The sequence below is a fragment of the Hyalella azteca genome, unplaced genomic scaffold (assembly GCF_000764305.2).
Source record: "Hyalella azteca isolate HAZT.00-mixed unplaced genomic scaffold, Hazt_2.0.2 contig7396, whole genome shotgun sequence".
In the NCBI taxonomy this organism is placed as follows: domain Eukaryota; kingdom Metazoa; phylum Arthropoda; class Malacostraca; order Amphipoda; family Hyalellidae; genus Hyalella; species Hyalella azteca.
In genome coordinates this window covers 2242-15323 of record NW_025937522.1, presented here as the reverse complement: position 1 = coordinate 15323, position 13082 = coordinate 2242, and the positions used below count along the sequence as shown (strand labels likewise).

General features: G+C 41.4%; 2 protein-coding genes across 3 annotated transcripts; one reads left to right on the top strand and one right to left on the bottom strand.

Moving 5' to 3' along the window:
- Window positions 1–118: 118 nt before the first annotated feature.
- LOC108668178 (nucleoside diphosphate kinase 7) lies at window positions 119–6380 on the top strand. Of its 2 annotated transcripts, none has more exons than XM_018155346.2 (9): window positions 119–268; window positions 1726–1896; window positions 2257–2414; window positions 3072–3236; window positions 3382–3589; window positions 4142–4244; window positions 4481–4629; window positions 5060–5182; window positions 5696–6380. In XM_018155346.2, exons 1-9 carry the CDS (start codon window positions 257–259, stop codon window positions 5795–5797), a joined length of 1191 nt encoding a protein of 396 aa, XP_018010835.1. In that variant the 5' UTR covers window positions 119–256; the 3' UTR covers window positions 5798–6380. The 2 variants fall into 2 exon arrangements, with proteins under 2 accessions (XP_018010835.1, XP_018010834.1); XM_018155345.2 differs by having other exon boundaries at window positions 119–419.
- Window positions 6125–12717, bottom strand: LOC108668177 (alanine--tRNA ligase, cytoplasmic). Its single transcript, XM_018155344.2, has 4 exons — window positions 12586–12717; window positions 7699–10923; window positions 7133–7214; window positions 6125–6769 (listed from the first exon to the last, which is right to left on the bottom strand). The coding sequence occupies exons 2-4, from the start codon at window positions 10921–10923 to the stop codon at window positions 6522–6524; spliced, it is 3555 nt and encodes a 1184-aa protein (XP_018010833.1). The 5' UTR covers window positions 12586–12717; the 3' UTR covers window positions 6125–6521.
- Window positions 12718–13082: the final 365 nt, after the last annotated feature.

Sequence of the window (13082 nt, the reverse complement as noted above, 5' to 3'; positions counted from 1 at the left end):
TCACTCTGTACTTACTTCTTTGATTAATCATGCATTATTATATAAAAAGGTTATCATTTTTAGTATTTCTTATGAACTTATTTAGATTTACTAACGTGAAATATTTCCCTCCACAGTTGATTGAGATGTTAGAAGGAGCAGTCCGTTTTCTCAAGTTAGTCAGTTTTAGAACAGCCTTGATTATTGCTGAAGTATACGTTTAATTATTTTATATGCGTGATTTCTTCGTCGTGTGGTGTCCATAAGGAATACAAAAATGTCCCTGAAGGTGAGAATAAACTAGAATTTCCTACCTCAGTTCGACTATTTGGAAGACCACCGTCGAGGAGCGTGCAACTGTAATGGCCCTCAAGAATTGCCGATTGCTCAGTGGCTTCATTTTGGGAGCCTTGGCAGCTCTGATCTGGCCATACATTTCGGTGAGCTTCTTTAGCTCTATGAACAAATACTCTATTATTGTGTTTTATTGGATGGTATTACCTCACTTAAAGGATAATGTTAGTTCATTATGGCATAGAATAGCCTTCGCTGAATATTGGGCCAAGTTCGGCCTGGCACCTATTCTTACGTTACTATTTCACGGGGAACTAAGAACTTGCTTTTTGACCATCATTCGCAAGGCAACGCTAGAGCTCAGTACCTAATGAAAATTTACTGTGGCATTTGAGGTAATACACACTTCTAGTCTAAACACTTCATAACATTGTCCAGTCTTTACGCCACTTACAACCAGTTTGCCAGTCCTAACAGGCCATGGGCCTATTTCTTCCATGCCGACACTTCTATTCTATACTTCGGTGCGTCAACGATGCCAGCAGAGTAATTCAGCTATCTTACTCGTTTGTATGACGGGCATCGAGTTTTAAAATGTAAGACGCAAGCAACCGAATGGAAAAACGAAACGTTAACAGTTATTTGATAGGCCTTCATGAGTTGATGTGGCTGAAACGATCGAAATGAAGACTGTATTCTGCTAAATCATGTTTGTTTATTCGTTTGTTTTTCTTTCGCTTAGCATGCGAAAAGCGAGACTCTAGTTCTAACAAGATAACTCAATGAAGAAAATTTGACGTGGGTGGTAGAAAAGGGATCTTGCACGTTGGTTCTCTGTGCATCTATGGTTTTCTGATGGAAATCAGTTCGGCCTAAATATTCATGATAGATAACAATTTTATTAGCACGATTAAAAAAAAAGAATAAAGCGCATTGATAATGTAATTGATTGAAGGCTCTGTCATGATACGCAGATCGTTGCCTGCGAATGTTCCACAATATAACTACTCGCCTTAGGACCGCAGTTCTGAGGATAATAGATATTTAATTGCTTATTTTCACGCTAACATTATTGTTGATGCAGAAAACCCAAAATTTCGTTCAGATACATGGTGATTCAATTTTCGATCATGCCTTGAAAATGATTGTTCGCTCAATTTTCTCAAAATTTCGCTCAAACATTTCTTGTCTCGAGACCAACAAACTGAATGCCATCTGTCATTTTAATACGTAGTTAAGGCAGGTGGTACGGATGATTTCATACTATTGAATAAAGATGAAAATTTGATTTCTTTTACATTAAGATACACAATTTTGTGAAATCGATCCTCTTGATACAATACGATCGACTTGGTAGTTATTTGTGAATGAGTTGCTGATTCTTATACATCATTCCATCAGTCATCAACATGGTTTTTGGTCCTATGTCATCAATGCAGATGTTGTTTACAGCCAACAGTAAACGACCTCACGGCGCCTCCCAAAGACCAAGATTCATCTTGCCAAGACGCGGACTCCTTGCCTGAGTGGCGTTTCCTAGTGTCACGCGTTCCTTTCACTGATGGAGACGACCAGCCCGCACTTCAGTTAGTCTTCAATGTCGGGAACTCAATGGCAAAAGTTGTGAGTTGAAGGTGAATCTCTGTTGAAAGGTAGCTGCTTGCTTCTATTTTATAATGCATCTAAATATTTATTCGGTTATTTTTTTGTGTAAATACTGTACAGTGACTCTCCTCGTCAATGAAACAGACGAATACAAAATGAAGTGTTGAAATATCTTATCCTATGGAACCCTGCTTATCCCTCCATGCTGTATTGTTGATTTTGAATTTCTTCTTGCATTCAACAAATTACGACGCATGAACTTCCTCCAGAGATTTATCACTGAATAGATTTCTGCCTAAAATACCCTTTTCACTGAACCAAAACTAAAGTTTTTTTTGCCCCCAGGCTTCGTGTAGAATTTTTTATCGTTTTTTCCAGGTACAGTCAGATTCACAAGTCGTTGTGAGTGCTAAAGAAGCCGTCGGTGCCCTGGATGTCTACGAAGGAGCGACGCTAACTTTCACGGACCAGACCTACACTGTCGGTGCCGCTGCCGATACCCGTACGGCTGCTGCTGTCGCCTGCTACAGACAGAGGTCGGACTCTCATATACGTGCATCTTATTCACATTTCATGCTAATTTCTTTTACCGAGTTTTGCTGTTTCAAGAACAAAAATATAATATCACAATAAATTCAAGGATGCTAAAGTCGGGCACAAATGTGTTGTTTTACAGAGCCATTTATGTCTCTTTGAGGAAAACTTTAGAGCTTTGCCCCTATCAGCGACGTAGTGATTAAACAGCGTATTAACTATGCGGCAGTCACCAGATTCGATAATTTTCCATAAGCTATGCATTCCCGTTCTTGATTTTATTAGAAATGTTTTGTGTTTATTGTAATGACATCTTCGGAAGCTCTTGAGAACTAGTAAATAGAAGATAGTTTCCACGGGACACTCCTGGATTATGAAAGAGTAAAATTTTCAAATGAGGGCTATAATTGCATGACTGTATCTTGGAAACACCACACATTTGAATTTAAGAACGTTTCAACCTCACATTCCTAACTATTCTAGGAACACGAGGAGTAAAAGGCTGCTATGTTCAGCACACAATTAGCGCCTATAACGAGAAAAAGTATTTAAAACGCTGAAATGTGTTTGTATCGTGGAATTATTTCATTCCTGTATCTGAGCATCGTTCACCGGATGCTTCGCGTTTAAAAGAAAGTTTTGAAATGTTTTTCCAACAGCACGTTCGTGATGATCAAGCCTGACGCGATGCAGCGTGCTGGTGAAGTCATCAGCAGGATCGAGGAGATCGCTACTCTGCGCATCGCTGACATGCGCCTGGTCGCACTCCAGCCTAGCATGGCACGTCTCTTCTATGCTGAACACAGCCAGCGAACATTCTTCGAGTAAGTGCATGGGAGACGTTTTGGACGTAACTTCAACACTGAATTGAGCTGTGTTAGTGCTTAAAATTCTTCATATCCAACAAGGTAGATGCTTTGGACATAATTCCAGCACGAAAAATGTTATCTAAACTTGTCAAACCAACAGAGACCTCGTCTCATACGTGACGAGTGGCCCAATCCTGGCCATGCGCCTCGTGGGGCCAGATGCCATCAAGGTGTGGCGAGAGGCCCTGGGACCCACAGACTCCAACGAAGCGCGCCGCTCCGCCCCGGGGTCGGTGAGGGCTCTCTTCGGCACCGACAAGCAGCGCAACGCAGCACACGGCTCGGACAGTCGTGAAGCTGCTGGCAGGGTTAGTTCTCCCACTCAACGCAGTGAAAAATAATGATAATAGCGGGTATTCATTCACTGGAGAAAGCAATTCTGTATTATAAAGGTTTTTTTTCATGTAAGGAATTCATGATTTGAGTGCAAGCTTTAATTTACTCCGGGCAAACCAGCGACATGTAGTTAACTTAAGTCAACATTTAATAAGACAATATTGATTGTAAAGAGGGTTTTTTGTCGTGTAAGGAATTCATCACTTATTTGATTTGAGTGCAAGCTTTAATTTACTCCGGACAAACAAGCGACATGTAGTTAACTTAACTCAACATTTATCAATACAATGTTGAAGTGAAATCTAATGGATCATTCTTCGTTGATTGAGCTCTGGGAGACACTAGTCTAGAATGAATGACAAAAAGGGTCCAGATACTACATAGAGTGCATAAACTGACATTATTCTGTAATGTAAACCATCGTATTAATTAAGGATCACGGTAGCATCGTCCTCTATTGAATGACTAAGCAGGTTTGTGTCGATCCCATAAAACAATTGCATCAACAAACTCTTGCATCGCAGGAATTGGCATTTTTCTTCAAAGACACCGTAGACGGCATTTGTTCAACGTCTGAGCCTCTCACAGAACTGAGCTGCCTTGTTCTACCTCACGTCTTGAAAGACAGTGAGTCAAATCTTTAAGAGGAAAAAATCTACTCATTGTTTGCGTTGATTTATTAAATGATATTTCTCTTTGTTTTAGTGAAGCACCTTTTTTCAACTCTCTAACGGGCGTTTGGCTCGATTATGTGTACAGAAACTTTATGATTAATTGCTATTATCGAGTCTCATTTCTTGACAACGCTCAAGTACGTCTAACTGTAGCTGCAGAATAGCCCCTAAATCAACTTGTGGATGCAGGGGCGCTGGGGTCGCTGTGGAGGAGCCTCCACCAGCACCACGACTGCACCCCTGCGAGAGCCGAGCTCGTGCGTCTCAACTACATCGATGCTTGGCGATACGCCACAGCCACACTACTCCCGAGAACGCCGCCTACGCCGCAACAAATGGTGAGCTTCTCTTGACGCTAATGGTAAGTTACTGAACTGGATTCATTGGAAATTATTGGTCTATTGCATATTTCGGACATAACATAAAAATTTTACATTTGCATGCTTTTGAAATATTGCCTTTTTTAACCAGATCATTTTACAATATGTAAAAAGTGAAATTTATTGGCCACCTAGTGTGAATGTCTTTCAGCATGGAAAAGGTTCACATTCTGCAACATAACCTGGTCTACCAAATTCAGATAATTTTTGGTACTAATGGTCAAAATTTGTACCTGCTATATGTGGTAGGCATAGCAATAAAATAAAATTTCGAGCGGACCTTCATTAAATGATGAACATATTAATCGCATAGCAGATTAAGAACTTTGTTGTGGAGCTATTGACGTGGCTGAAAGTGTCCTCTGAATGCACTGACGTGTTACTCCAGGATGAAATGCAATCATTGTTGTCGGGCCCTGCGGTCTCCTTGCATCTGAAGTCCAGTCGCCCTGAAGAGACGAGAAGCGAATTTCTGCATCGCTTCAAGGACATCATCGGTCCCCGCAACCCGGTCTGTAGACCTTAATTATTGACCGTTGGCTGAAAGTTGTAATATTTCCTTTAGTTTCATTACACTCAAATAAACTATTCATCTTCTTTTACAGTTTATTATAGTATTATTCATTTGATCAATTCATTATTCATTTATTATTCATTTGATCAATTCATTATTCATTTATTATTCATTTGATCAGTTTTGTCTGATCAACGATGTTGATTTGAGTCGCGTCAAATTACTTCGATTCCCTCAAAATACTAGCGGTGCTCATGCTCCTACTCCAGCACTGAACTTGAAGTGTATCTCAGAATTATTCAACACGGTATGGGTGTCCGTGCAACGTATCGCACCAAACTTGGACACATCAAAGCTCAATTTGCATTGAAAAACAGGGAAAGTATTTTTTTTATATTGTGGAAGCTCGAACCGGCCGCGATGATAATGCTGTATAATATAAGGAACGCGCATTCAAAATGCATTTCAAATAAGATTTTCCTGCATCTTCAAGGTTTCGTATTTTTTCAGGCAAAAGCTCGGAAGGCGGCAGTGGAGAGCATCAGAGCAAATTTTGGTCAAACGAACACGACGAGCGGCGTCTTGTGTCCCTGGTACGACTGGCTGATATGAATATCGTGTCTCAAGTTGATTTATGGAAGTGAAGAACAAATTCATTTATTGAGAAAATAGACTAATATTCATTCATTTTAATGCTCTGGATCACATGATTAAAGCTAGACTTTAAATCAAACTACGTCGTTTTTTGTTCACCAAGCGTTGAAGTATGTCGATCCAATCATTGACTCTAAAATCCTCAAAGCAAGTAGTGAAGCCAGCATGCGGGTCATGACCTCAAGATTGTTCCCTATTTCTAATCAATGGTCATGATGAATTTACGACTTATACGTAGCCGGTCGAACACAATATCTAAAACTATTCGGAGAAATGATGCGAGGCTGATGTCAAAATTTTTTACTCAATCCAAAAAGGTAATTCGACATAGCAAGTTCTTCGAAAGAACATCGCTCCCATAGTCGACAATCAGCCATTCCGCCGCCCACGCGTAATTGAAGCCAAGTGAAAATTCCACGTATTCAAATTTCATCAACTTTTCTACAATTTTTGAAAATCAATTTTCTTTCAGACAAGTAGTAACAATCAATGCGCGTGGATGTCGGAACGGATGCAACTCCAAGTTAATAAAACAATTCAATTCTTAGGTTGAACCAACAACATGTGTAAAAGGTGGAACAGATTTTACTCACTTATCCTACAACACACTTTAGCCTCAACAACCATGACAGCAAAAAGTTCAGTCATCGACCTTCCAAGCTAAAAGCCTCACTGACGACCATTAAAGCGTCATGTTCATGCAGCTGAGACAAGTCTGCACAGGAGGCTGATGAAGGACGGTGTTGAACCAGCGTGTCAGGCTCGTGAGCTTGTCCATGGAAGGTCTCAGGCGCTGGTCGCGGTAAGCGTTCAACAAAGACGCGAAGACGCTCACATCAGCCATCGACAGGCGTTCGCCTACCAAGAAGGTGTGGTCGCGTAGGTAGCGGTTCAAGCGCTCCAGCATCTGCTGGGCGGCGGCTCCAGCGCCTGCTCAGCAATGAAATTCAACTTTAACTACTTGCAGCAACAAAGACATAGAAACGTTGCAAAGAAATTACGCGACAGAACCGTAAGTAGGTATAAATCAAAATTTTCCAAAAAATATGTCTAAAATATGAGGCAACAAAATCCCCATATTTCATGAATTAATCGATAATGGCACAAAAAAAAATTTACCATCCTAAAGCATTGAATTTTTATAATGAAAATGCAGCAAACAATAGCAAATGTAAAACTTTGAATATTTATACGTCATGAAACATAAGAAAATGCGGAGAGAAAATGATACATTTCAGCCGTTGATGCAGTTATAAATTTGGTCTTTAAAATACATATGCACGGTGAACCAACCTGGCTTTGGCTGACTGACGAGCTTGCCAGCCGCAAGTAGAGGCAGCAGTTCCGACTCAGCAGTGATCATCCACGACAACACCTGCAATGAAAGTCATTGCAATGTAAATTTGGAGACTTGTCATCAAAATTTGTGGGTAATTTTACGCAAAAGAGAGCCCACCAGTCATGAAAGCTGTTCAAAGGGGCAATATTTTTCGTTCTTGCAGTTCTAACCAATATCGACACAATAAAAATGTTGAACAATTGAGATGGCCAAGTCCACTAGATTACATTATAAGAAAGTGGCCCGACAGTATTGGGCATTTCAGCAGTTAACCATATTAAAATAAGCTGGATACTAAAATGTATGAAGATAGCTGGAAAAATCTTAGATTCCAACCTATCTAAATACATGTCCAGCCTTTCAATGAAAACGATTGCAGATTTTAATGTTTTTTTAAGCAGGGGAACACCTCAAGCAAAATCTTCAAGGAACGGTGATGGAGAAAATTATTTGAAATACTTATCATAATGGAGTAAACGACACTATTATGATATTGTAACTGTTGGAAGTAAAGTCAGACCTGGGCTTTGTGCACGGGATCCTTCCCACACATGTCGGCTGGCGCTACGAAAGAAGCCGAAGCGAGCGCGCCTTCCAGCCTGCCTTCGGACGTCACTAAGCTCACTCTCTTCGCCGAGTTGTCAGCAAACGTCAAGGTCTTTCCTGAGAAGCCCGCGGCAAGTGCAACAAAAATGGCCTGAATATTGTCAGCACCATGCAGTACCAAATCATACTTAGTATCAGTCGCCGCTTGGGTCTTCACTGCCACTTTCGTCTCTTCCCGTTTTTGGCAACACTTCGGTGGTTTTTCTAAAACATTTGTAGCCGACGTTGTAAGAAGCTCATCCGTTTTGAGATGAACGGGTGGACAGCTTAACTTTTGTTGAGCAAACTCGTGCGAAAGTCGCAAAGCCTTATGTAATGCCGACGTATTGGTGCCGCTCAACTGGGCATTCTCTGCTCTGCCACCTCCCTTACCGTCCAGCAGCTCCGTTAGATTCTTCACCCACTGATCGGCAGCCAGACCTTTCTGGACAACATCTTTAGGCACTGCAGCCATGGCCAAAATTTTTCCGGTATCCTCATCAGCACTTATGAAGAGGCTTGGAGGCCCATTCTTAACTTCCTTCAGAGCGTCGTTCAGTACTTTATTTTGAGCAAACGCTTTCAGCTCCACCACCACATAAGGCACGTCAGGATTGGCGGCTTTTAGCTCCTTTACGAAACGAATCGCGTCCTTAGAGACCGCCATCTTGCGGGCACGGTCGGCATCTCCCAACACTTTCTTGGCAGAATCAAGCGCGTTTCTGAGCTCATCGCGTAGCCAGTACTGAATTTGAGCTTGGTTGATGTCCTCCATTAAATCAGTAATGAGCTTCACCGATTCTTTATATGACAAGCTGTCATTAGACAGAGTTTGTGTTAGTTGGTTTACTTTATTTTGCAAGAGCGCACCTCGGTTAATGGCTTTTTGAGCTTCGGGGCCGGTGAGAGCAACGATTCTCCTTATTCCTTTGGCGATGGCTTCTTCAACAGCAATAACAAAGTGGCCAACGTGTCCGGAACGCAGAAGATGAGTGCCGCCACAAAATTCAATACTGGTCTTATTGCCAGCCGGACTCTGCGGGTCCTTCTCCAGATCTTCTACTGGAATGCCTACCGACACAACTCGAACAGGGTCAGGGTACACCTCCCCAAACACAGCCCGGAGCCCCACGATGCTCTTGGCAACAGCTAATGAAGATGTCTTGGCATAAACCTGGCTGTTGGACTTGACCATTTCGACGGCGATCTGTTCAGCTCGCTTCACCTGCTCGACGGTCATTGCTCCTTTGCTACTAAAATCGAATCTCAAACGATCAGGAGCCACCAGTGAACCCTTCTGATCTGCGTCGGCCGAGAGAACTTGTCTCAAAGCAAAGTTCAGGATGTGAGTTCCAGTGTGGTTATTCATTAGTAACTTTCTTCTCACACCGTCAAAAGTTATTGCTACTTCGTCACCAATTTTCAGAGTGCCCTCAACAACTCCCACGTGACAAACAAAGCCTCCTTTAATTTCAGCATTTTCGACTTTGAATTCAGTCGAGTCGTCGTCATTTTTCACCATAAAGCCTTCATCTGAGAGCTGTCCACCACTTTCAGCATAAAAGCAGGTCCGGTCGGTGACTATTCCACAACGATCACCGGATTTAACCTCTTCGACGAAATGGCCGTTCATGCGAATAGCTACAATTTTACCCAGACACGAGCCAAACGAGTAGTCGGCATCTGGAGAGTTGCCAGCTTTATAATCATATTTTTGGGAATCGTCAGTGAATGGAATGCCCCGTGACTTGAGTTCCTCTATGGCATGGACGTCTAGTCTGTATGAATCGTCCCGGTCCTTGGCTTCCCCTCTCGACCGTTCCTGTGCCTCTTTTTTGCATGTCTCGAAGGCATCCATGTCCACGTTGAGATCATTCTCTTCTGCCATGAGTTGAGTTAGGTCCACTGGGAAGCCGTAGGTGTCGTAAAGACGCCACGCCACGTCACCGGGAATAAGCTTGGAGACTCCTAGCTTGCCAACAGTTCGGTGAAGAAGTTTGCGTCCTCGCTCTAAAGTCTTCAAAAATTGACGCTCCTCTTCATTTATGACATCCTTCACGTAGCTAGAATCTTTGGCAAGCTCCGGGAAGGCGTCTTGGAGCAGATCAACCACAACGTCGACGAGCTCTGCGAATACACCGGGTTTAGCTCCAAGCTTCTCAGACGCGAAACGCACTGCGCGCCGTAAGATGCGTCGCAAAACGTATCCTCTTCCAACGTTGTCGGGCATTCCTCCATCAGACAGAGCAACAGTCAAGGTTCTGGCGTGGTCAGCGAGCACACGGTAAGCCATGTCCACGCAGTCACTGTCAGCCTTACCAATCATACCAGTGTACGGGCGCGCTCCCGTCAGCTCTTGAATTTTCACAAAGATTGGCAAGAAGGCGTCAGTATCGTAATTGGAGCGCTTATCTTGCATAATTGAAGCCAGACGTTCGAGGCCAAGACCACAGTCAATGTGCTTCTTAGGAAGGCTCTTCAGTTGTCCATTCGATTCCCTGTTGAACTGAATGAAGACAAGATTCCAGATTTCCAGAACGTCAGGGTCGTCTTGGTTTACTAATGAAGAAGCGTCCCTTCCTCCAATTCTGTCAAAATGAATTTCTGAACACGGACCACATGGGCCAGTATCTCCCATCTCCCAGAAATTATCCTTCATACTTCCTGGCAGGATATGCTCAGCAGGAACACCAAGATCCAGCCACTTCTGCCGGCACTCAAGGTCAGGCTCCAACTGCTGGGAAGGTTCGCCACCAAAATAAGTCACATACAAACGATCCTTTGGTAATTTGTACACGTTGGTGAGCAAATCCCAGGACCATGAGCAAATCTCATCCTTGAAATAGTCACCAAAGGACCAGTTTCCCAACATCTCAAAGAATGTGTGATGATATAGATCCTTGCCTACATCATCCAAGTCATTGTGTTTGCCACCAGCTCTGATGCACTTTTGTGAGTTCACAGCGCGCTTTAATCTTGCCATGTCACTGCTTGGATCCACATTGCCGAGGAATATTGGCTTGAATTGATTCATGCCAGCATTGGCAAAGAGGAGAGTAGGGTCATCGTGAGGGATGGTTGGAGAGCTGTGGACGTACACATGTGCGTGCTTCTTCTGGAAGTACTCCACAAAAGTTGACCTCACTTCCTTCAGCAGCATCTGAAGCATTAATCAAAAATAAAAAAATTAATTCAGAATAAAAAGAAACATTACAATCATTTTAAAAGCAAAATGGGTAAAATAATATTAATATCCAGTAGAGAACACAAAAAATTATTTCATCAATAATATATCTCAAGAACTTTTGTCTAAAATTCATTCAAGCTTTTCTTTTGAAAGGGTTCAATAATTATTTGGCTCAAAGTATGCTCTATAAAAGCTGTCAGCAGGATTCAGAAATTAGTGGGCATGTCTTATGAAAATCCTTCTATTTAAATTATTCACTAACATAAAGCCCACACTAATTTTGAAACAAAGGCTGAACTTACAAAGAATTGTCTAGTTTCTTCACACTATTCTGATAATTATATAACTATCATAAACTAGGTATCTAAAAAAAGGTTAGAAAAGAGACCATTATTAACATAATAAAATAATACAATTTTTATCATCAATAGGGTAATATTAATAAGCCAAGAGTGGAAAATAGCATCTTTGGGAGACATATTTATTGATACTTCAAACTGCAAAAAAATATGCAATCTCTAATTATAGTTTAAGAACATGTTCATGGGAGATAAATTCACAATTCATTTATATTTGAAACAACTAATTTTTTCTAATAGAACAAGAAGTTTTGTGGAAAACTACATAATCCTCTTGCACCTGATCCAGCAGTGGTAAAATGTTGAATTTGACAGACTATAATACAATAATTCCAAGTTAAAAAATCGAAATCATTCTCAGATGCTCTTCTACTCAGCCCCACCTTCAAGTGGCATCTATGCAACCTTGCAATTTCCATTATAACTTCAGTATAACTTCAAGTAGATAAAGACTAGTCTGGAAAAGTCCTATTTTTGTCTGAAATATCGCGGCTCTAATATCATATAATTTCAGTAGGTATGAAATCTCGCGGCTCTAATATCATATAATTTCAGTAGGTATGAAATCTCGCGGCTCGAATGTCATAAATTTTTGTTTGATTAAAAATCGTGGTTTGCACTTTGCAAACATGTCATTTCATAAAATTTTCAACTTCCGCAATCCGCATTGCTTTACCGTTTCCGCCAAAAATATCTTGCAGAAAAAACATAAACATCGTAATGTAAACAAATAAACAAAATAAATGGATTTCAGATTCGTAATCTACACCCCAAAAAACATATAATTCAAAAAAAAAACCACCCTTTTTTTTGGATGTAGTTAATCTGCAATAATACCCCCCTAGCATTTGTCATTTCACTGAAATTTTACCTTTCACAAGTATTTTCTTGCTTTATGGCTTGTGCTCATACATTTAACCCAGGTTTCTAACTTTCTGGAGCTCGAAAATGATTCTGTGCCAGAAATATGTTTTGGGGGTCAGTCTGTCAGAAAGTTGGCAGCTTAGCCTGTTACAACTGGGTCAGGGAACTTCTGTGAACGCGCCTCCATTCATTGTTTCTGGTTCAAAGTGTTTTATCGAATCCCACAATGAAAGTTTCAAATAGCTGACGCAACATCGGCCGGCATTCGGCAACAAAGCCAACAATACTGATGTAAGTCTCAAATCTCGAGAAAGCTGAATAAAAAAGTCTACCATCAAACTAAGACATCTCGTAAAATTGCATGGAAATTATTTCACAGTCTATCTTGCCAACAACGTTGCATTAAACTCACCGTAACGACAAATTGACACTCTCCTCAAAAGTACACCGGCACCACGCACCGATCAGCGACCCGTCTCTTTGACAAGTTCGAGTCCTCTGGCTTGAAATCTCCGAGTCTCTGACTCTTTCACCTTCCACGCGATGCAAATGTTGCATCAAATATTTTCCCCTGAATAAATAATCCTAACCCCAAAACTCTCACTTCATTCGTGTTATTCTGTTAATACGCGTTTACGTAATCGCATGCGAATTTTGAAACAGGTGAAATTCTTGCGCTATTCATGATATCTACTTTTTTCATGCGCACGATCAGTGCAACTCACATTCTTTCGCATTCAGAGTTAGGAGGTACTCCAACACTATTATTGTTTCAACCGCCCATAATTGGGCTATAGAAGCTACGGCAGTGACCGTGAAAGTGACCATTTGATCAGATTGCCTAGACATTATTCATAGACTGAAATGGCGGTTCTTAACTAGTATGGGGAGCGTCTCAGTAATAACGTG

Bases quoted from the DNA above. Each gene is read 5' to 3' on its own strand.
- LOC108668177 (XM_018155344.2), bottom strand. From the start codon at position 10,923: ATGCTGCTGAAGGAAGTGAGGTCAACTTTTGTGGAGTACTTCCAGAAG. The intron at 7,215-7,698 runs GTCTGACTTTAC...CTTTCATTGCAG, and splicing joins ATCCCGTGCACAAAGCCCAG to GTGTTGTCGTGGATGATCAC. The intron at 6,770-7,132 runs GTTGGTTCACCG...ATTGCTGAGCAG, and splicing joins CGTCAGTCAGCCAAAGCCAG to GCGCTGGAGCCGCCGCCCAG.
- LOC108668178 (XM_018155345.2), top strand. From the start codon at position 342: ATGGCCCTCAAGAATTGCCGATTGCTCAGTGGCTTCATTTTGGGAGCC. The intron at 4,245-4,480 runs GTGAGTCAAATC...TTGTGGATGCAG, and splicing joins ACCTCACGTCTTGAAAGACA to GGGCGCTGGGGTCGCTGTGG. The intron at 5,183-5,695 runs GTCTGTAGACCT...GTATTTTTTCAG, and splicing joins TCATCGGTCCCCGCAACCCG to GCAAAAGCTCGGAAGGCGGC.